The sequence below is a fragment of the Condylura cristata genome, unplaced genomic scaffold, assembly GCF_000260355.1.
Source record: "Condylura cristata isolate star-nosed mole 26May11 unplaced genomic scaffold, ConCri1.0 scaffold00029, whole genome shotgun sequence".
NCBI lineage: Eukaryota > Metazoa > Chordata > Mammalia > Eulipotyphla > Talpidae > Condylura > Condylura cristata.
The window spans coordinates 26,651,067-26,673,929 of NW_004567130.1; the positions used below are offsets into that span (position 1 = coordinate 26,651,067).

Below are 22,863 nucleotides of genomic sequence, written 5' to 3' on the forward strand. Positions count from 1 at the left end.
GGGACAGTGAGAGGCTTCACCAGAGACAGAGCGGGGAGCAGAACGGGCAGATCCACGAAGCACACTGCTGAGGGGAGCAGCGGGCGGGCCAGGAGAGGGCTGCCGCGCCCTGTGCATCTCCTCCGGGGGATTGAACTCACACTGAAGTGGCTGCCACCAGCTTTGCACTGCTGTGCTCCAACCCGCGGCGCCATCATGGCGGGCCCCAAGTTGTCCCTTATTTGGCTCCGGAGGTCCCTCAAACTGGCTTCAGTATCCTTTTGACTTGGCCTCATTGGAACTCTTTCCTCTTGTGGCACAGTAAGATAACCCAAGCTTATCTTACTTTTACTGTTTCAGCCTGGAATTAGCCACTTTTTCAAGGAGCCCAGTTCCTTTTATTGGAGAATGGTGTTTAGAAACTGAGATAAGGATGATGAGTATATTGTTTGTGGCTGACGAGTCTTTGCTTCCAGACACTTTCAGAAGGGACAGCCAGGGGAATTGTGATCCTACACAGATGTGTAGAAACATCTGTGTATTCATCTCTGTTTGCATATGCACCTCTAATTGCAACACCACAGGGGCTGGTCGAACTTTCTTCTCCATTTTCATAGTGTCTACCTCTCCAGCAGTGAGAAACCTAGCTCTTGTGAGCTTTGATAGGTTGCTCACTTGTGAGTCTATTTATTTGCTTGCTTACTTTCTCACACTCACTCCTGTGCTCAGTCTTCTGGCCATACAAATTATCTTTTTGGACCTGGCCCCAACTCCAGGCTTACTCCAAGGGGATGCGGGAGAAGGTGTCAGGGAAGGTTCCATTTGTATTTCAATTTTTTTTGGGAAATTTGTTTTTATTTATGTATGCATACAAGAATTGGGGTGCAGGCTAGAGGTGCAAGGGTGAGAAGATTCATTAGAGATAGAGTAGGGAGAGGAATGGGCCAGTCGACTGAAATGCATTGCTGAGGGCAGCAGCAGGTGAGACAGGAGAGGTCTGCTGTGCCCTGTGGGTCAGCTCCCCGGCCAGAGGCTGAATTCATGCCACAGTGGCTGGTGATAGCTTGCTAGTGTTGAGCGTTTAACCCCCACACGACCAGGGAGGTCCCCTGTTTGTATTTTTATTGGTGACTCATCAGTGACATAGAAAGCGGTACTGGCAAAGCCCTTGGCTTTTTGTGACTCCTCTTCTCTCTCTCCCTCAAGATGGTTTCACCCAAATATCACTGGCGTGGAGGCAGAAAACCTCTTGCTGACGAGAGGAGTCGACGGCAGCTTCCTGGCGAGGCCCAGCAAGAGTAACCCCGGGGACTTCACGCTCTCCGTCAGGTAAGTTGCGATTAGGTAAGTTGCAAGTGAAAGAGAACTGGAGCTTTCCAGGTGGAAAATGGTAAAATGACCGTGGACAACTCGCTCCCCCCGCAGAGTCTGCAGGCCCGTCTGCTGCCCTGCGGTGGGCCGAGCCGCAGCAGCTGACCAGACGGATTCGAGAGAGGAGAAGGGACTGGGGCAGAGGCGAGTCCTGGCGGCGTCCTTCTCCCTGGGGGCCCCCGGGCTGAGCTGAAGCAGACCATCCGCCTTCCGCAGCCACCCACTTCTTGACCCTGGCTCCCACCTTTTTCTTTCCCTTCCCTTGATTTCTCAGTGGGGAAAGATGCTTTTTTAAAAGTTTCTTCAAATCACTTTTCTTTTTTAAGAAATAAAACATCACCCAGGAAGTTGCGGTCCCCCCTTTGCCCCTGCCCCGGCCCTCCCGTCCCCTCACGCTCTCCAGAGGAAACCACTGCCGGGAGGGCGGCGCGAGTCCTTCCTGAGCACATTTTCATGACTGACCCCCTGCACGGCTCCCTTGTGCTGTGTGAACGGCAGCGAGCTGGATTGTGTCAGGTTAAAATTCACATCCCGGACTCTGTATTGTATGTGTTACTCTGTGACTTCGTTTTGAAAATGTGTGAGTCCTACCTTGGTACATAAACCTGTAATTATCCATTTTAGTGACTATCCAGCTCAGCTGGTGTGAATATGCCCACTGTCTCCAATCTGTTGTTGGGTGTTTATTAGGTTAAAAACTTTGGAACTTGCCCAGCATCCTGTTACATGTCTGTGTGAGCAGGTGCGGGTGAGTTTTTAAGAAATTGATTTTCCTGTTGCACCTCCAGGCTCCTCAGTCTAGCGAGAAGCTAGAACTAACCTATCTTTTGTATTTGCTGTTAGTAGTGGATGAGTTTCTTGAGGAGCCACTGTCATTGACTTCTGTTTTCCTGTAAGCAGGGGTGGATTCTTCTGGGTTTTTCCCAACAAAGATTTCTAAACTCTTGTGGCATTTGAGCTGTAAGAGTCTGCATGGGGATTATATAAAAATGATAATAATGATCATAGTGATGATTTTAGCAGCTTTATTGAAACTTGACATTTATACCAGCCATTGCATGAGGTATTGTACACACAGTTTTGTTTAGTTTTCCCCACAGCCTGTGAGTAAGTACCGTTGCAATCTCCAGCTTTTAGGTGAGTGAGGGGAGGTTCAGAGGTTATTTTGAGAAACTTCAGAGCTGTGGAAAGTTGAGAGATGATTATCACAACATCACATTCCTGTTGTTAACATTTGCATATTTGCTTTTTCTTTGTGCCTGCATGCGTGTGTGCATGTGTGTGTGTGTGTGTGTGTGTGTGTGTGTGTGTGTCACTCCTCTGCAAAATCTTTTGAAAATAACTTAGAGCTACCAGGGACTTATTTTTACCTTTAAATACTTCCATGTGTTTGTCCTATGAATAAGATGTTCTCTCGTAACTATAAAATCATTATAGAAGTTTGCACATCTATTCAGTGTGCTCTAATTAATATATAGTCCATATTCAAGTTTCCCTCATTTCAGTAGTGCTTCTTAGAGCTCTCCGGTTCTTTATCTCAGCAAGCGCATAATACTGGCTAGCCCCAGCTTCTGCTATTAATGCTCCTGGAATGTCCTTGTCTCTAGAACCTTTGAGTAGACAGAGGTGGGAAATAAATATTTAAATATTTATTTAATAATATTTAATATTAATATTTAAATATTTATGTTAAAACTAAGTGCGCTTACTAACAGTTTCAGTTCAGCCCAACTTCTTTACCTTTCCCATTCCCTGTTGCATCTCCCTTCTCGTGTAGGGAGACCCCTGGTTCTTTACAGCATCAGCATGTGACCCCATTTTTTAAATGTAAATCTAAAAAATTGTTTTAATTTTGGGGTTACATTTTTACTGCTCACTATATGACCTCATTTTCTCTTCCCTATAATACAAAAATAGTTTCAGAATTTTTCTATCACTATCAAACTTGTAAAGTTCATGATTTCTCTGGAGTCTTGGTTCTTGGAATATGTCTCACTAAAGCTGCAGAATCAGTTCTACATTCAAAAGTTACAGGAATTAACTTTCTGTGTCATTATGAACTGAGTACAGGGTTAGATTCATTTCACTTATTCATTATTTTGACCCTTGTCTCTTTTCTTTTGTTTTTTTTTGGGAATATATGAAGCTTAGAAGTTAAACTACATGGAAAAGCACAGGGGATATTTCATTCTTTCCCTGCCTCTTGTACTCTATTTCTGTCCTATCTGGAGGGAACCTTTTCCATTAATTTCTGTGTTTCTTTTTTACATGAAATAGAAAATTATATTTATTTTTTTCACTTACAGAAATCTCCTAGGGAATTTTCCTTATTTTTTCAATCATCGGCATACAGAGCATATAACTTCATTCAGTTTTCTGCAAATGGGGATTTAGTTGCCCAGTATTTGAGAGGTATGGTACAGTGGCTCTGAGAACCGCTGTCATGTGTCTTGTACTTTTGGAAACATAGCTTCAGGGTGGATTCCTGGGAGTGAGGTGAAGGGGCAGAGAAGCACACACAGAGCGTAGTTTGCCCCAATTCTCCATGGCGGCTGTGCCATTCTGCATCCCCACCAGCCGGGGGAAAATGGGTGCCCATTGTTTCCCGTAGCATTCACATTGAATATTGCCAAGCTTTTCATTTTCACCAACCTGATAGGTGAGAAATGTTGTCTCAGTTTTAATTGTCATCTCCCTTGTGGTAAAACTAAACATCTTTAATAAGTTTGAAAGCCGTTTGCTTATTATTATTATTATTATTTTAAAGATTTATTTATTTATTTATTCATACAGAACTGGGGTACAGGCCAGAGATGTGGAGGGTGATAGGATTCACCAGAGACATCTGCCTGGGGAGCAGAACAGGCAGATGATCAAAGTACACTGCTGAGGGGAGCAGCGGGCGGGTCAGGAGAGGTCTGCCACGCCATGTGGTCACCTCCGGGGCAGGCGGGAATCGAACTCATGCGGAAGTGGCTTTAGCTTCTCAGTGCAGTGCTTTAACCTGCTGCGCCACCAGGGAGGGCCCTGCTTATTATTTTTAAAAAAAATTTTTATTTTTGCATAGAAGAACTGGGGTGCAGGCATGGGGTGAGAGGATTCACCAGAGACAAAATGGGGAACAGAACAGGCAGTTTGACTGAAATACTCTGCTAAGGGAGCAGTGGGCGGGTCAGGAGAGGTCTGCCGTGCCATGTGGTCACCTCCGGGGCAGGCGGGGATCGAACTCATGCTGAAGCGGCTTTAGCTTCTCAGTGCTGTGCTCTAACCCGCCGTGCCCCCAGGGAGGGCCCTTTTTCACTACTCTCTAATTCTGTCCTTCCCTTTGCCCCAAGGCAATTACTATCTATCCTGAACTTAGTGTTTTTCTCTCTAGTTCATAAAAAAGGGTGTGTAATTATATATACTTATCATCTTAAAATATAATACATGTTTGTATCATGAAGAACGTGTAGAATTACTTGTGTGTTTTTTAGCTTTCATAAATGGCCCGCTAAGCATATTGTTTTGCCTTGTGCTCTTTCACGTTACATGTTTGGGTCATCTGTGCTGCTGCATGTTGATCTCATCTATAACTGACATGTTTGATTTTTTGGGTCATGTCATTAGTAAAGGCTAGAAATGGAAAGCCCAGGTATTAAAATATAGACCAGAGTAGCTGGAGAACAATGAACTGGAAAAAGCTGTGAGCGATCATTAGAAGTAGATATTGTCAGAAATGTTATGGGTGATTTTTCTTACTTTCCTTAGTTCCCATTTTGCTTTTTCTCTGTTAGACATGTATTTATATTTCCCAGAGGCTTCACTAATAGTGCTGCAGTATCAGTCTAAAATTAAGCTTAGGCCAATGGTTACATTTTGGGATACCAAATCCCTTGGGTCCACCAAAGGATAGCAGGTGATAATGGGCGTCCTTGACATGTATTTAGCAGGTCAGAAAACCCGATGGAAGTCACAGGCAGGCCGCCCAGGCTAACTAGAGTCCACATTTCATGAACTTTGGCCAGCGTTATGTCAGCTTAGTGGGACAGCGTATTAGCGCTCTCCATGCTGAATTTATGTCTTTAAAATGTTTCTTGAAGGATGCAGTTCTCGTAGGTGTCCAGTGAGATGACTTTCGGCACATGTGGCACTTACACATGGGGCCAACGCGAGGTCGGAGGCGGCCCCGATGTCCTGTTGGCCTTGTCCCTCCATGCCGCTCTCCGACCGCCCTAAGAGCGGCTGCTGCTCCCACTTCCAGCCCCACGTGCTAGTTTTGCTTATTCTCCAACTTCATCCAAAAGAAGCTGTGCAGTCCAGAAGTCCGTATGTGTTTTATGTTTCGCTTCTTTCTCACCTTTTTTGAAGATTCATCCATATTGTATGTATCATGATTTGGCTTTTTTTTCTTTTATATTGCTTTATGTCATTCCATTGTATGAATGTACGACTATTAATTTATCCACTTTGGTGATAGGTAAGACTTTTCAGTGTTCCCCTAGGCTACAGTGAATATTCTTTTGTAAATCTTTTGATATCCATATGGTTCTTATAATGAGTTGACTGCATTACAAAATAGGCAAACATTTATCTTTAATATGGAAATTATGTGTCTTGATTAATGATGGAAAATTGTTACTTAATATTTGCGGTTTGATAGCTTAGGCTTTCAAAGTAGAAGATGTACCTGCAGAGAAACTAATAAACAGAGTCTTCTGTGCTGTTATGTGTGTGTGATGATTTCATCCACTGGATTTGTTACAGGGAAGGTGAAAGCTTGTACTTTGACTTCTTTTAATGTTTAGGCAAACTCTGATATTGAGCGTGAGATCCATTTTCACTGATTTAATTCTTCGTTTCCCTCCTCCTCCACCCGCCATGAACTATTTTAGGAGAAATGGAGCTGTTACCCACATCAAGATCCAGAACACTGGCGATTACTATGACTTGTATGGAGGGGAGAAGTTTGCCACTTTGGCTGAGCTGGTCCAGTATTACATGGAACACCACGGGCAATTAAAAGAGAAGAATGGAGATGTAATCGAGCTCAAATATCCTCTAAACTGTGCAGATCCTACCTCTGAAAGGTCAGTGACAGTTCAGTGGCCACAGGGCCTGCACATCCCTCCCTCCTGCACCGTATTTGCCGTGCAGGTGCATCATGGCGGTTTGGCTGCTGTCTTGCTTCTCAGACTGCAATCCTCAAAGTTTTACTAAAGTATCAACAGTAAGATCAGATTATTCTCAGAGTGCCTTTTCCTGCAAAAGCCTCCATCAGCGTGACTTACATTAATTCTCCAAGGGCCTCAGACTTTTCCTGGGCATGGTGGGTATGTGCAGTAATTTGAAGACTGTTGAACTTCAGCTGCAATCTTTGAAAGTTATGAGAGGAAAAGAAATCATAAGGGAGACAGTAAAATAGCAACTAACTCTTTAGTGGTTCCCGACCAGTTATTCAGCAGTGCCACCAATAGATGTCACTTTAAGCTCAGAAATGGAAAAGTAAAAACTGAGGAGAGCCAGACATTTCATCAGTTCTTATATCTGCACAGGTGTGTGAATGACTTGTTTAGAGGGAATTATATTACTTCAGGCATCTTTTCTCCCTTCTCTTGGAACTAAGCTGATAAAAGCTGGACTGGATTTATAAACCATGTAGAAAGGTTGTCTACATTCTCAGTCTCTTCCTTGACTCCATTTCAGGGTTGCCTATGTTTGTGTATTTTATATTTGCAGGTATTTTTCTTCATTATGCACCTTTATGTCATCATTGATGATTGCTTCTCCAGCAGCCACTACAGCTTAAAGCAAAAGGCTTTCAGCCAACTTTGTGCAGTTTATTTCTAAATTTCACTCAGTTCAGTTGCACAGACACACCCACCTCTGGCATACACCCCAGTTCTTCTACATAAAAAAATAAGTAAAAATAAAAAAGTGTTGTTTATCAGTCCTCCACACCTAGCCCTATAGGTCCAGCCATTCAATTGCAGCCTTTAAAGAAGGTGTAATAGAAAGTTATGGCAAAGAGAATCCGTAACCTGAAAGTATGATGAAAAGTGACTTAAAGTATCTTTCTTACCATGAACCATTAATGTTATCTGCTGTAACACCTGCTTTCTTATGATCCCGAGGGTGAAAAAAGACTGACTTGACTATCTTAGGAGAGGGTTGTGAGTCTGTGTCTTACTTGTGGGTGGCCAACACCAGGATTCTGGTGTGCTGGTTTAAAAACAGGTTGCTGTGAAAACACAAAGAAAAGAAGAACAGAAAACAAAACACAGATTTTTGGTCCTCATTCAGACCAAGTGTATCTGTGTTTTAGGTTGTGAGGTCTGCAAATGCACTTTCTAGGAAAAGCTACTTCCAGTCTTACAGTTACTAAAGTTTGAAATGACAGCCCAGTATGTAGTCCAAAGATGTGGGCAGTCAGCTGGGAGGCTTTTGAAGCATGGGTCGGAAATATGGAAAGATTAGAATATTTGAATTAATTTACAGTGCACGTCCTTTTTCCAGTGTTCATATGCCAGAGCAGTGGCAAACAATCAAATGGTTCTCTCTGCCATACTTCTGCTGTAACTTCCTTAAAGGGCTGGGATTGAATGGTTGGGCCTACATAGGGCTAGGTGTGGAGATAAACAATAGTTTTTTAATTTTACTTACTGTTTTGAATAGAAGAACTGAGGTGTAGGCCAGAGGTGAGTGTGTGTGAGACAATTCACCAAAGACAGAGTAGGGAGCAGAACAGGTGGATTTACTGCTGAAGGGAGCAGTGGGCAAGACCAGAGAGGTCTGCTGTGCCATATGTGGGCCACCTCTCTGGCTGGGAATAGAACTTAGTACTTAGCACTTAGCAGTGCTGTGCTTTGACCTGCTGTGCCACCAGGGAGGGCCCGTCATTCTTTTTTTAAAGGTTTATTTATTTATCCAAGAAGTGGGGTAATGGCCACAGGTGTGGCGAATGAGAGGATTCACCAGAGACAGAGTAGGGAGCAGAACGGGCAGATGGACTGAAGTCCACTGCTGAGGGGAGCAGCAGTGAGACAGGAGAGGTCCAGCGCGCCATGTAGGTCACCTCCCTGGCCGGGGATTAAAGCCAGGACGCAGTGGCTGAGGATAGCTTCGTAGTGCCGTTGCGCCATCGGGAGGGCCCTTACTGTCATTCTTAACATTTTTTTTCCTGCCTGCTTGGGATACAGATTCTGTCCTCTTGAGGGGACCGGTTTCTCTGTGTGATTGTGTTTAGGAGAGCTGACTACATGGATAATTTTGTGTGTAAGAATATTAGGAACCCTTGGGGAGCTCAGTTCATTTTCATTTTCATTTCAAAATATGCAGGTGGTTTCACGGACACCTCTCTGGCAAAGAAGCAGAGAAACTACTAACTGAGAAAGGAAAACATGGCAGTTTTCTTGTGCGCGAGAGCCAGAGCCACCCCGGAGATTTTGTCCTCTCTGTCCGAACCGGTGATGACAAAGGGGATTGCAGCGACGGCAAGTCCAAAGTGACCCACGTCATGATCCGCTGTCAGGTGACCCCGCTGGCCGCGGGCCTGGTGCAGGCCGCCTTGGGTGGTTTTTCCTGGGAGGGGACAGACAGCATCACTCCCGGAGTCAGACTTTCTTTGCTCATTTCGTCCAGGGTTTCTAGGCATTTCATATATTGTTTGTTTTAACTGTTTCATCATTTCTTGTTTCCAGTCCGTCTTGGCAGAGTAAGTCATGTCTCAGGGTGTCACCTGCCCTGCCTTTTCGAACCTTCTTCAGTGTGATGGCCCTGGGGTTGGCCCCCGCAGGCTCCTGGTCTAGCCTGTGCCAGCAATCGCTGCAGGTGACAGTCCTGAGTTGAGGCTGGGCGAGCTGAGCCATTTCTTGTTTTTACTGTGGCAGCTGGACCGAGGAGGGTGATTCTTGGACAGCTACGTAGACTTGTTTTTTTGACAGTTTCCTATGTAGAAACTATTCACTTAACTGCTTCAATTTTAAGTTAAAAAAATTAAATAGTGATCATTCACACAACTTAGATGTCACCCTTTTATAAAGGGGGTGATTTTGTCGTTTTCAGTATAACCACAAATTATGCACCACAGCGTCATTATCAGAACATTTCATCACCCTGCGAAGAAGCCCTGTCACCCTGTGTTCTCTCCCCAGCCTGCCTTTGGCAGCCACTCAGTCACCTGCTGCTTCAGTGGATTTGCCTAATTTGGACATTTGATATAGATGGAGTCATGGCAGGAGGTGGTCTTTTTGTGTCTGGCTTCTTTCACTTGGTGTAATATTCTTGAGGTTTATTCACCTGTAACGGGCCAGTAAACTCTTTATGGTAATATATCCCATGGTGTGCACACCACATTTTGTTGATCCATTCTTAATCCACTAAAAATTGACGAGTGATTTGGCTGCTCCGAGTAGTGCTCCTCCGAAGAATATTTGTCTAAAAGTTCTATTGGATGAGACATCATGCTGATATTTTAATTTATAAAATATATTTTCTTTTAGGTCTTTAGCTGATGTAGATTCTTTGGACTTTTCTCAAGAACAGTCTTTTTTTCTTCCCTGTGTATATGGCCATATTTTCCTGTTTCTTTGCATGGCTTACTTTTTTTTTTATTGAAAACTAAACAATTAGAAAAAATCAGACATCCTTCTTCCCAGAGTTTGTCGTGCCACTTTTTATTGTGTCTGTATTTCTTATTGTCTGTGTGTTTAGTGACTTTCCTGTTCTTTGTCCTGTGTGACCTCTGATTGCTTTGCTTGGTGGTCAGTTAATGATTGGACAGAGCTTTCTGTTCAGCCTCTACTCTGCTGATATAAATTCAGCAGTGTGTGTTGTGTGTGTGTGTGTGTGTGTGTGTGTGTGTTGCAGCGAGTGTCTTCTGTGCTCTGACACCTGAAAACTCTGCCTTAGCCTTTACTGTCTGCTTTCCCCAAACTTCAAGGTCAGTTGGAGGTGAAGATTGTGCCTTCCTGTATCTTTCTTGGACCTTGCACACACCTTCTGAATTCTCAAGAATATGCTGGAGTTTTCAGAACTCCTGGACATTGTCTAGGTTTTCCTGCTCAGTTTTTGGTCGGTCTCCTAGTATGTGCCTGACCTCAGGCCCCTGTGATATTAAACAGTGACTGCTGATTGTTTTGGACAGGTCCCCTGCGGACATGGCTAAGGGAGTCCTAAGTCAGGTCAAATAAAAACAACCCTGAAAACGGGGCTTTTCCAGCTTGCTGCTAAAGAGGCTAGATGATTCTCAGGGGACAGGTCTCTTGAGAGGCCTCCAGGTCCGTTCTGTCCTCTCTGGCTGGGCTAGGTGGCTTGTTTCATAGCTGCTGTGTGATAGGTCTTACTGGTTTTCAGAGCTATTGAGGAGCTGGGGAGAGCTGGGATAAGGCAGTTAAAACATCATGGCTTAGAGCACTTACCAGATTCAGTCCTTTTTTCCCCTTAAATAAATGCTCCTCAAAGTGTTGTGACCTCCTGTTTAATTTTCGAGTGCTGAAGAAGTTGGTGACAGTTTGGCCAGTGTTCTTGTCGCCTTTATGGAAGAATAGATTTCCAGGCCCTGAATTGTCGTTCTGAAAGGGCTTCTTCCGGCCTCCAGTCTGATTTTAAGTAAAATATCGTACCCAAATATCTTCATATATAATTTCTAGGGCTTTGTGTTTCAGAATTTGTAACTGTTGCCCTAAATAACCTACTCTGATCTCCTTGTTAGTGAAGAAATTTTTGGTCTGTGTTTATAATGTCCCTTTTACATTCCGTTGGAAGGTGAGCGGAAGGGCATGCGCACCCAGTGCCTCGCCAGCCTCTACGGTTTGCATTTCAGAGCGTGGTTGCTCACTGGCTGCCCCTCAGCAGCAGTCTGGGTACTCAGCCTCAGTGTGAGCGGTAGTAAAGAACACCGGAAAGACGCCGTCTTTATTTCTTCGCTACTTAGTTAACTTATGAAATGAAGACTTTTGTTGGGTACTTACTGGGGCTGTTTGCACCTCCCCATGAACGGCTTCCCGTTGGGTTAGCCTTTCCATTTTCATCATCCACGTCGCTTCCTTCCTTTGTGCTGCTGCTGCTGTTGCATTTTTCCATCGTGGGGGGAGAGTTTGCTTCTACTTCATTTGTGAGAAACAGTGACTTAACATGAAAGCTCATTAATAGGATTATTTTGTCTTGAAAGGAACTGAAATATGATGTTGGTGGAGGAGAACGGTTTGACTCTTTGACAGACCTCGTGGAGCATTACAAGAAGAATCCCATGGTGGAGACCCTGGGCACGGTGCTCCAGCTCAAGCAGGTGAGGGAGTCTGGAGTTCAAGTCCCCCTGTTTGCAGCTTTCCAGAGTAGACAGAATGGCATCAGGTACCTCCATGTGTCTAATTCAGCTTTAGCTCTGAGCTGGTCATCAAATCTTTTGGTTTTTTGAAGATTTTATTTATTTTTGTGTAGGAGAACGAAGGTACAGGCCACACATGCAGGGAGTGAGGGGATTCACAGGGACAGAGTGGGGAGCAGAACAAGTGAATTTACTGAAATCCACTGCCGAGGGGAGCAGCAGGCAAGACAGGAGAGGTCTGCCGTGCCCTGTGGGTGAGCTCCTCCAGAGATTGAAATCAGGCTTTAGCGGTGATAGCTAGTACTAGCGGGTTCAGCTGAGACCTAACCCCTAAGGTAGAGGCCCTGATCATCAAATCCTGCCTCATTTATTCCTCCATTCACTGCTTTCCTGCAGTATTTGGAAACAAATTCCAGGTACTGCATTCCCCTCCCCCCATGACTCGCTCCCTGTGATCCCTAAATGGCCTTAGAGAGTTTCTAAAGCAAGTTTTCACCAAGTCTGCGTTTTCATTATCGATCGTCCTTGGGTTTTAAGTGGTCACAGTACTCACTTGGGAGTTAATGCTATTCCAAAGTTTACTTTTATTATTTGTGGCAAATGATACTTCTCTAAATAACATTGTGGTCTTTTTATAAAGAAAATTTAGTTTGAATTGATACCAGCAGAGTAAAGTAGAGCTTGAAGAAAGAGACATTTTTCTGACAGCAGTAAAGAAAGTGAAAGTTTTTTGAAAACTTACATTGTGAATTACTGTGTCCTGTGAATTTCCTATCCTTGCCTTATGAATAGCAACATAGAAGTCTTTTTTTTTTTCATTAACACTTTTTTTTCTGTAATACTTCTTTACTTCACACCAATGGCTGACTTTGATTAGCCCCTCAACACAACTCGTATTAATGCTGCTGAAATAGAAAGCCGGGTTCGAGAACTAAGCAAATTAGCTGAGACCACAGATAAAGTCAAACAAGGCTTTTGGGAAGAATTTGAGGTAAGTCATTAAATTTTCTTTCACATGCATTTATTAAATTCTGTTTTTATGGAAGAGAAGTTGGTCTTGTGTTTGCAGTTGGATCTGAAAGACTCAAATCTGTGCCCTTTTTTAATTTGGCCATTGATTGGCATGGAACAAGTTGCTGGGGGGGGGGGGGTTTGTTGGAATACAAAGGCGTTGTGTTCTGGGAGAAGGGAGCTGGTAGTTAATCTGAAGTGGATGCACCAGTAGTTACATTTGGCTGTTTGATTTCATCTACTGGCAAAACCCCAGAAAACATAAGGATCTTATTCTTTTGGAAGATTTCCAGCATTGGTTGGAGTCTTTGGAAAGAATCTGTAGCTTAATTGTGAGAAATTCTTTTTGTGGCTTTAGTTTGAGAGTTGAAATTTAGAACTTCGGGTAGTAAAGTGAACAGATTTCTTTCCTGACACCGACTTGTGTAGGAGACTGGCCCTAGCGGGAATGTGCTGTGTTCCTGTTGCCTCTGCTCTGTGACTTCCAATTCCGACAGTAATCCTGTTCCCTCTTCTCGACAGAAATCTTCTTCAAAAACTAAGATGGTAGTTACCCTTAGCTCATAGCACAGTGCCTGGCACACAGCAGAACCTGAATGAGAATTTACATTTAGTTAATGTTTATGTTATTTTATCGAGCACTTCCCTGTTTATGGGAATGAGTATTCATACTCTGCAGGACGTTAGAACTTAGCATTTGTGGAATGGGTGAATGAATGAGTGAATGGATAATGACTAAGTGAAGTCTGCTCGGTGAGATATTACACTTTATAGATGAGGAGCCTGAGGTTCAGGGAGGTTAAGGAAATTATCCAAGCTCTGTGCCACAAATATTGATTGAATTGGGTTGCTGGGGATGGGTACAAAATAGAACATTCACAATCTTTGCTCCACATTGTTGAACAGAGGCTTGAACTCAAGATTATCCTTTCATACCAGACATTGAGTGAGTCATTGAGGAAAGCCCGGTGACAAGGCTTCTGTCTTTAAGAACAAACTTCTAGTTCAGAGAAGGAAGACAGTGATGAAAAGCATCACTAAAAAAGTGATGATCAATATAATATATCAGAAATGATCAATCTCAAGCTCACTGTTCATTCTAGTGTCTGTCTTGCTGGCCTAGATAATAAAAGGCAACATTTCAACATTCCTTTAATTACATTCACTTTTCACTTAATCTTCATAGAACCTCATGAGATAAGATGGATAAGCATGGGAGGTGTTTGGAAACCTTGTATCAAAACTTGAATGAAAAATCTATTTTTTTTTTAAAGATTTATTTATTTGTGCATACAGAACTGGGGTACAGGCCAGAGGCTCAGGGGCAGTGAGAGGCTTCACCAGAGACAGAGTGGGGAACAGAACAGGCAGATCGACGAAGTACACTGCTGAGGGGAGCAGTGGGCGAGTCAGGAGAGGTCTGCCGCGCCCTGTGGTCACCTCCGGGGCAGGCGGGGATCGAACTCATGCGGAAGCGGCTTTAGATTCTCAGTGCAGTGCTTTAACCCGCTGCGCCACCAGGAAGGGCCGAAAAATCTATTTTATTATGCAGAATTTACAAATACATTGAAGAATCATAGCATTTTACTAGTCACCTGGCATTAACAGTTGCCAGTCTTTTTAAATTTCACCCACTATTCCCCCCAGTTTATCTAGAAGCAAATCCCATGTCATTTCATCTATAACTATTTCATCTCAAAACATTATAACCAGAATAGCTTATCACACCTAAAACAATGAACAGAAATTTAATATCTACACATATTAGTCACTGATCACATTTTTCTCACTGCTATAGATTCATGAAATAGTGAGTATGAATTGGGAATTACCTTTGCCAATTGATTGTGATAGTTTTGCACACAAAGCTAGTAACTTTGCATAAAGAACTCCCACCTGCCATTACCAGTTACCCCAGACCTGTTATTTTGTGTATTTATTTATTTTGAAGCAAATTTATTATTCTTGTATAGAATTCATGTGTTCATACCTGCTTTACATCATTGTTCATTTTTGCACAGGGTGTGCGTTTTCCTCTCAGGAGTAGTCCCCTTGCGCTCTTCCCTCCCTGTTTGAGTCCTCACGTGCGTTATGCAGAGGCACGCTGAATGGCTCTTGGCACACCTTTCCCTGGGTTTGCTGACTTGTTGCTTTTCACAGTGTGGCCCATGTTTAAAACTGACGGCTGTGGGCAGCCCCCCGGCTCACCCGTGACGATGCAGGCGCCGCTTCTTCTTTCTCCTTTTCCTGCTTTTAAACCGCCAAAAAATAAAGTAAATGATGGTCGTTCCTTGTCGTTAATTTTTATTAGACATCATGTGTGATTTTGGTTAGAATCGTTCTGGTCTGCAAAAATTCTGTTTAGAATGAAAATTAATAGTTGTAAAACCCTTTTGGTTACATGTGTGAGATAGTGAGCAATTCTGTCATCTTGACCCCTTGAAATGTTACCCTTCCTTTTGAAATGGTAGCTGTGTGATCGGACCACTTTTCCTTTAAAGTGACCTGAAATTAAAGAAAAACAACAACCCACAGCAGCAAGGTGGGGATTCTTTAATTACCAGCTTTCCTAGGATGATGCTCAGGGAATGGAGGCCAAACCTTCTGGAAGAGGCTGAGACATCAGGGGTGTTTTCATGGTCCATGTTGGTGGGCAAGGTGTGAACTTGGAAGGAACTCCCAGCCTGACTGTGTTGGCCCTGGAAAAAGCGGGCAGATGTTCTGAATGTTGACCTGATGGTTTTGTATTGTGACACTTCAGACTCAGGTTGACAGAAGGGGGTGGGAAGTATTGAGTTGACTTTCTGAGGAAATCCAAAAAAAAAAAACAAAAACCCAAGATCCCAAAGGTACAAGTTCTCCATGGAGGTCAGGCTGGGTGATAAATTGCCAGCACTAAATCAGGGCATTCATGTTCCATTTAAACTGAAGTCCAATCAAAGTAGCTGGTGACCTGCTTTCTAGTGCTTTGTGTATCTGCTTATCTAATCCAGTCAATTAAAAATTGCCCTTTTTGGTCGGGGCCTGGAGAATAAGGCCGAGAACAGAATCATCCAGTGTAGTGAAAATTAGATCCGTGTAAGCAGCTACTCATTATAATCTAAATCCCTGGGGACTGATGTTTGATCCACAACAAGACATTAGTATTTCAGTGATTGCACCTTAGTTGTTTCCTAGAAGGCAATAAATTTAGGATCATTTCTTTCTTCCCATGTGCTCTGATGGTCTTTACGGTGAACTAGACCTCTAAATTGCAGTGCCATTGGTAATTTTTTTTTTTTTTTTTTTTTTTTGCCATTGGTAATTTTTTATGGGCTACGTTTTATTTGTTTGGATACTGCTCCTCGTTATCTGTAAAAGTTCTCCTTGTCGTTTCAGATGTTTCTCCAGAAGACACTTAAAATTACTTTCCCTTTTGACCCGTCTTAAAATACCAAGCCTCTTGTGAATTTCTGTGGCTCTTTCTCCTTGACTCCCAAAATAAATTCAGTTCAATGATTTTCTTCTAGGACATGTTATCTGACCAAGTTGTTATGAACTCAAGTCTTTGTTTTTTTTCCCTACAGTGCCTGTTTCTGATTTCTGTGACCATCTTCTGTCCCCTTCATATCTCTGTTCATGACTACAAAGAGGTGGATAGTGTTTCTAGATTGGTCAAACTAAAGTTTTGCGTGGATGAGATTGACATTCTGTAGATGAAAAGGCAGGTTCTAAACCTGTGATTTTGTGCCTGCAACATGCACGTTGCCTGAAACCTGAACTAGCCCTTGTGTGGCATCATGGTGAGCGAGATACATGTGGCACAGGGCATTTGCGCCCTCTCGATGTCTCTCCTCCCCTTCGAGTCTTCTGGGTCTGGAGTCCCGGGGTGCCCTGTATGCCAGGCCTGGCCGCTGTATCTGACCGCACGGCCCAAGCTGAGGAAGGAAGTCTTGCTGCTGAGCTTGCTGTGGCTCCCAGCCTGTCCTCCATCCCCCCTTCACCCCTCCGCCCTCTCTGCATGCTCCATCCCTGCTCTCCACACCCTTGCTTCATTCTTTCCTTTAGGTGGCACCCACCGAAATCTTCCGGCAGATTTCGGTGCTTTTTAACTGAAAACCTTACTCCTAGGCCATTTCAGATACTGAAACAACTTGCCATCTTTGTGCCAAGTCTCAGAGATTCTCGTGGGCTCAGAAGCCATCCTCTCTGGTCGAAGGACACAGTCACAGCAAATAGTTCTCAGAGATGGGGGTTGCAGAGGCAGACAGCCCCCAAACATCCTGAAGCAGTGGTGACTGGTGGCGGCGGTGATTTCTTGGTTCATTCATTCAACAGATGTTTATGACGCACAGGCTTGGCTGGGGTCTCTGCTCTAGGAAACAAATTAAACTTTCTCCTGTGGAGCTTATAGTCAATTGGGAGAGACAGACGGTAAACACAGGAACAGGTTTTGCTGGTGATAATTGCTACAGAGAAAATAAAATAGGGCAAGACGAAAAGGGTGCATGGATGGAGCATTGCTGTTCGCTGGTAGGGTGGCATGTGAACACAGACCTGCAAGCATGCAGATGGCATCAGGAAGAACATTCCAGCAAAGGCAATAGCAAGTGCAAAGGCCCTGGAGTGAGAACATCCGTGGCCTCTCTGGAGAGGCGTGGGCAAGGGGGCGCCGCCTGGACTTTGCCTCGATGTTTCTTCATCACCCGCACAGCGATCTCCTTTGGGTCCTGGTGGACGCTCGGCAGGTGCACGGTTTAGTTTTTCAGACCCGTGCGTACAGCTTGCCAGCGAGGATCTCGGGATGCATTTCAGAAAGTGTCTGGAACTTCTGATTTTAAAGCCCCGCAGCGCTTACACTTGTAGATAAACACCCCACAGCTCATTTCAGCGGGGATTAGCTTCTCCCAGTGCTTCAGAGCTTGTTTTCTCAACAACTGGAGTTTTGTCCTAAGCCCAGCTTCCTTGTCTGCTCCGGTGGGACCGTGCAGCTTGCTGGCCCATTTCGGTCATCACACTGAGCCCACCTGCTGGCCCTGCTGGCCCACGTGGCTCCGTGAGAAACCACCATCTGTCTGCAAACCTGCAGTCCAGTTTGATTTCTTTAAAGTGTTCACATCCTCTTCAGGGGAGCTGTACATTCTGCTTGGAGGTGGTTAGATTTTGTGGAAACAAGACTTTCACAGCACCCCAAAGCTGTGTCTAGAATAGTAAGCCTTGCTGGGCATCTCTAGGGCAACCTTCCCCTTGTGACTAAGCTGTGCCACGTGGAACAGTGTCCAGGCTCAGCCACCGCAGGTCAGCAGGGAGCCTGGTTCCCATCGAAGAGCAGCCCCTGCCCGCAGGCAGAGCAAGGCAGTGGTCACAGTGTGCGAGCCGAATGTGCCTCTGGAGAGTGCCTTGTGTCCTTGGCAGGCCTTTCAGTCAGAGTGTCTGACTGTCTGTCTGACTGTCCTTCCGCTGTGAGGTGGTTCTCTGTAGAGTTGTTTCCATTTGCTGCCACTGCTGACATCTTTACAGAGATTCCAAGAACCGAAGGCGCTTTATGGTGCTTCACCATCTCTGCATCACCTCCCTCCTCGGCCTTGAAACCACCCTGCTACTCTCTGCGCTGCCACTGTCCTCCTTCACTGAGGGGGCCTGTGCTGCAGCCTCGCCTTTCCTCCTTTGTATGGTGATTTCCCAGGATACCCGAAGAGCGCTTGCGGAAGACACCAGTGGCCCGCTTACTGGTAATTAAATGAGGCTTTTCTCCAGGCTTTCGACTGAGCTGCTTCTGAGACAGTCATCTCAGCCCCTCTTCTCCATCTCTGGTCTTGGAGACATGTGCTCCCGCCGTGTGTCTGTCTTGCTGTTCATTGCCTGTTCTCCCGACCTGGTGAGTCTGCTGCTTCTCGAAGACGTGGTCTGGGTCCTCTGCTCACTTTGCTTTAGCTTCATTCTTCCTTGGGGTTCGGGGCCTCTCCGTCCTCGGTCCCACCACAAGCTCTGGCCTACGGCTCCTAACTTCCCTCTTACCCACCTGCTCCTTCCCTGCTGCCAGCCTCACTTCTCCCAGCCCGGTTCCCTCCCTTTTCCTGGCGCTCTCTGTCCAACCTACACCGCGCCACTAACTACACTTAATAATAGCTTTGTCTTGACTCTGCTGTGGTTTCATGTTCAGAACCTGTTCTCCAGGGATCCTGCCTTTTACTTGGATTTTCTAAACTCCGCCCTGTCCGAGGGGAGGAGGGAGCTGACAGCCGGCCTGCACTGGAAAGACCGGGGCCTTGGGCGGGTTTAGCCCTCGCTGCTTTGAAAGTGCCTGTCGAGCAGCTGCCTCCTTGGGCGCCCTGTGAGCGCCTCTGGGATAAACTGCCCAAACCCTACCCAGGGACGTGTGACAGGCCTCGGCCTCTTGGTAGCGTGGGAAGCCCTCACCTGCTTGGAGGGCCAGACTGTACCGCAGGGGGTGTGGACAAGAGAGCAGAGTAGAGGTCGCCACGTCCTCTGTATAGCTGCCCGAGGGCCACGGGGGTTCCTTCAGCCCTGTGGGGCTGGTGGGGAAGGCCTAGATTTCACCAGAGCGCCCATCTATCTTTCTGACTCCTCTCCCCTTCCTGGGGCAGAAAAAGTCATTTATCGGCGCTTTCAGACTTATCCCAGGCTAGAGGAGAGACGTGATGTACCTCCCCTTCCCAGCACCCGCTGCGGTACGTGCCCACCTCTTGCTGATCTCCTCTTCTCTGGCTCTGCCTCCATCCCTTCCCCATGAGCTACATATGTCCTTGCAGCTTGGCTTCCCTAGCAGAGTGGCCGTGCAGCTGGGTCTGGCCAGGGGCCAGCAGCTCCTGCCCCCTGCCCTCAGCGGCATGCCCCTGTGGCTCAGAGCAGTACAGGCAGACGTGGCTGGGCCGCGGCCTGGGCGCGGGATCGCGCTGTGGCTCTCGAGGGCTGCCCGCCCGCCTGGCCTGCCCCTCGGCCTCCCGGTATGCGCACTCTTGTCGTCTAGAGCAGGGGCTTGCAGTCAGGACTCAGCAAGCCTGTGGGGTCTCTTCCGGCCATTACAGCACGGGGCTAAGCTACTGGCATTTGGGCAGGGGCAGGGTGGGCTGCGGGAGCCGTCACAGTCCATGTAAGGGCCGTGTCAGTGGGCCCAGTCCTTTCCGCAGCCCGTCCTGCGGCCGGGCCTTAATGTCCATCGGGGCCAGGGCTTGGCTTGCTCTTGATGTCTTGAAGGTTTGTTCAGTAGTTTGTTCTGCTCCCTTTGGCTATAGATCTGCTTGGTTGCCTCTCATCCTTTCTGAAGGCTCATTGGGACAGACCCGCTGCTTGAATTCCTTGGGAAAATGGGGTGCCTCGCGGCCTTTCCCCCAGCTTCCCATGTGCTTTGGGCTGCCTGTCCTGATCTGATCGTCAGCAGCCCTGCCAGACCCAGTGGGGAGGGGGCTGGAGACAAAGTGCCTTTCAGCAGGACACCATGCACAGCCTTTGTGTTCAGCGCCCACCGCTGGTGAAGCAGGTGGTGGGAGGTAAATCCCCCCGCCAAGAGGATTGAACTGATTTACCCTCCTCAGGGCTGGGCTTGTTGGCTCTCCTCTGCCTCTTCCAGCCCTCAGTCTGATGCTGGGAGGAAGCGCCCTCAGCCATGGTGGCTGAGTGTCTCGGGTGCCCGGGGGGCCTCTGCGGGCAGAGCATGGAAAATCCCAACTTCTGATCCCAGTCTCCGGCCGGATGTGGCAGCCTTCTGCCGTGGTAAATGCGCGGGGTCCTGGCACCTGGGGCCCGGGGCACAGATGCCGAGGGCACAGGGACACCGAGGAAGGAGCTGGGGACACGTACAGTCAGTCACGACTAATCTGACAGCTGCCAGCCATGGGCAGTTGGGCCCAGCTGTGCCTGGCACCCGGGGCCCGGCCCTCTCCTTTCTGGAAGTCTCGGAGCCCGAAGCCTGTCTCGCTTGTGTGCTGTTCAGACTGCACGTTTGCACGTTGGCAGAGGTGGCTGGGAACTTAGTGCAGGAGGAGGCGCACCTGAGCAGCCTCGGCTGGCTGACCTGAGTGGGCGGGCCTGGCCAGCGCCAGGGAATGGTTAGGCGGCCCGGCCAGAGGCTGAATTTAGTCCGGCTAAATGTTTCTGCACTTGAGATGATTTTTCGTGGTTCCTCATGACAGGATGGCTGAATCAGCAAATGAGAAAGTTTTCTCTTTTTAACCCTTACCTACCCTCGTGGCAGCTGGCAAGGAGGTCAAATGGCCTTTTAACGCCGCCTCCCACCCTGCCACTGCCCCTCGTGCGTGTGTGTCCAGGCGGAGCGTGAGGCGTCTCCCGCCGGTCTGCCGTCTGTGTGTGGTATGGGCTGGTGTTCCCATCGTGCCAGTCGTGGAAGCTTCCTTTGAAATACACTTTATGAAGCAGGAAAAGTGGAGGTCAATTTAAGAAGACAGCTGAGGTGTGTGCTGCAGTGGTGAAGCATCTGAAGATGCTTTTCAAATGACTAATGATCAGGAAAGGCTGCAGTGCTGTTTTGCCTGCAGTGGTTTTCCGTTATGTTGAAGTCAGGTCAGCAGCATTGGAATGGTGTCTGTGGTGCCAGGGCCATTACCAGCGACAGTCTGTGGCTTGTCTGTGTTCTTCCTCCTCTTGCTCATCCAGCAAACACAATTGGAGGGCCTGTGAGGTGCCTACGGCTGTGTGTGTTGTGGGCATAGCCGTGGTCTCCGTGATCCATCCAGTGGAGAGAGATGACAAAGACCAACCTGGGATTCAGACCGGACCCTGAGTCCATGCAGGGAGGCAGTGCCTGCAGCACTCAGAGACGATTCACCAGAGACAGAGCGGGGAGCAGAACAGGCAGATCGACGAAGCACACTGCTGAGGGGAGCAGCGGGCGGGTCAGGAGAGGTCTGCCGCGCCATGTGGCCAGAGTGGCTGCCGATAGCTTCATCGTTCTGAGACTTAACCTCTTGCACCACCAAGGAGGCCTTAATAGCAACTCCCAGTTCAGAAGAAATGCCAGTGTGGAAAATGCAGTTGGCTCTAAGTACTTAATCTGAGCTCATTTTAAATTTTTGAGTGACAGGTTCTTTATCGGACTTCTATACAATGTCTCTCTTTTCTGTCTGGGTTTCACTAATTGAACACTTTTGTTGTGAGTTGTGCGACGAGGCTGAATAAAGTATCACATAGCACCGTAAACTTTGTCTTATCTGTCTGTGAAATTCAGATAAATTAAATGGAATGGTAACAGGGCTGCTGTTAGGAAATGTTGATTGTCTCTGCGGAAACCATCCAGAGGATGCTTCTTTGGCTGGTATGTGCATAGAAAACACACACGCCTTTTTTTTAGTTTGCCTTTCATTTTCTTGATTAGCCCCTTTATGACCTTCCATTAGTGCGTAGGTTACGTACGACACGTTTTTTGCAATTTTGCAAATGAAACCTGTCCCTTGAAGAAGCTTCAGCCTGGCTGGCCCATCTTTCTGTTTGTTTTTGCAGCTGCTTCTCTGTGTCTTTCTGTTGTGCCCTCTTCCAGCGGGGCCACCGGGGTTGCCTGGTTCAGTTTCTCCCCTGATCTGTCACTTGGCTCCTTTCCTTGCAGAGCGCCAGAGCGTCCTTCCTGCCACATGCTTCCAGAGCCCAAGTACTCTCTTCCTCACCCTCTGGCTGGAGACTACAGAGACTGGGGCGGCTTGTGGCCCAGTGTCTGGCCTAGGAGGGCTGTAAAGCTTTCTGAGGCAGCATGTATGCTCATGATCCAGTGGCACCAGAGCCCGCCTGTCCCCCAGTGTCCAGACTTGAGAAGTGACAGCTGGTCTGCTCTGAATTAGAGTGGGAAAAGCCGGTGATAGATGCCTCAGAACACGGATCGTGTTACTTAGATGCTGGACACTTGCACCCACTGACTTTCATCTTAATGCTGTCTTAAAAGGTTTCTCTTTTATGTGTATTCATGGTAGAAAGTTTAGGGGGAAAAAAGAAGAAAAAGTTAAAGGCCAGGCCTTCATAAGCCCTAAAAAAAAATCCTCATTCCTTTTCGGGTGCATGTCCTGCCATTTCTTATACCTAGTTAGTCCTCGCTTCGTGTCGATAGGTTCTTGGCAACTGCAGTTTGAAGCTTCATGTCGACAGCTTAGGACAAAAGCAGGCCCTTGAATACCATTTTGTTCAGTCAGTGTTTTCTCGTCGTGACATCGTACGCGAGAGGCCTGCTGGACACAGGCCATTGCAGGTCCATG

General features: G+C 46.6%; 1 protein-coding gene across 1 annotated transcript in view; it reads left to right on the plus strand.

Annotated features, from left to right (window-relative positions):
* Nucleotides 1–195: 195 nt before the first annotated feature.
* PTPN11 (protein tyrosine phosphatase, non-receptor type 11) overlaps nucleotides 196–22,863 on the plus strand; it is a 47,856-nt gene continuing 25,188 nt past the window's right edge. Inside the window, exons 1-6 of the mRNA XM_012730889.1 lie at nucleotides 196–233; nucleotides 1,186–1,308; nucleotides 6,225–6,419; nucleotides 8,668–8,860; nucleotides 11,501–11,617; nucleotides 12,534–12,647. Of these exons, the coding sequence (XP_012586343.1) occupies nucleotides 196–233; nucleotides 1,186–1,308; nucleotides 6,225–6,419; nucleotides 8,668–8,860; nucleotides 11,501–11,617; nucleotides 12,534–12,647 (780 nt within the window). The remainder of the gene's footprint in view (nucleotides 234–1,185; nucleotides 1,309–6,224; nucleotides 6,420–8,667; nucleotides 8,861–11,500; nucleotides 11,618–12,533; nucleotides 12,648–22,863) is intronic.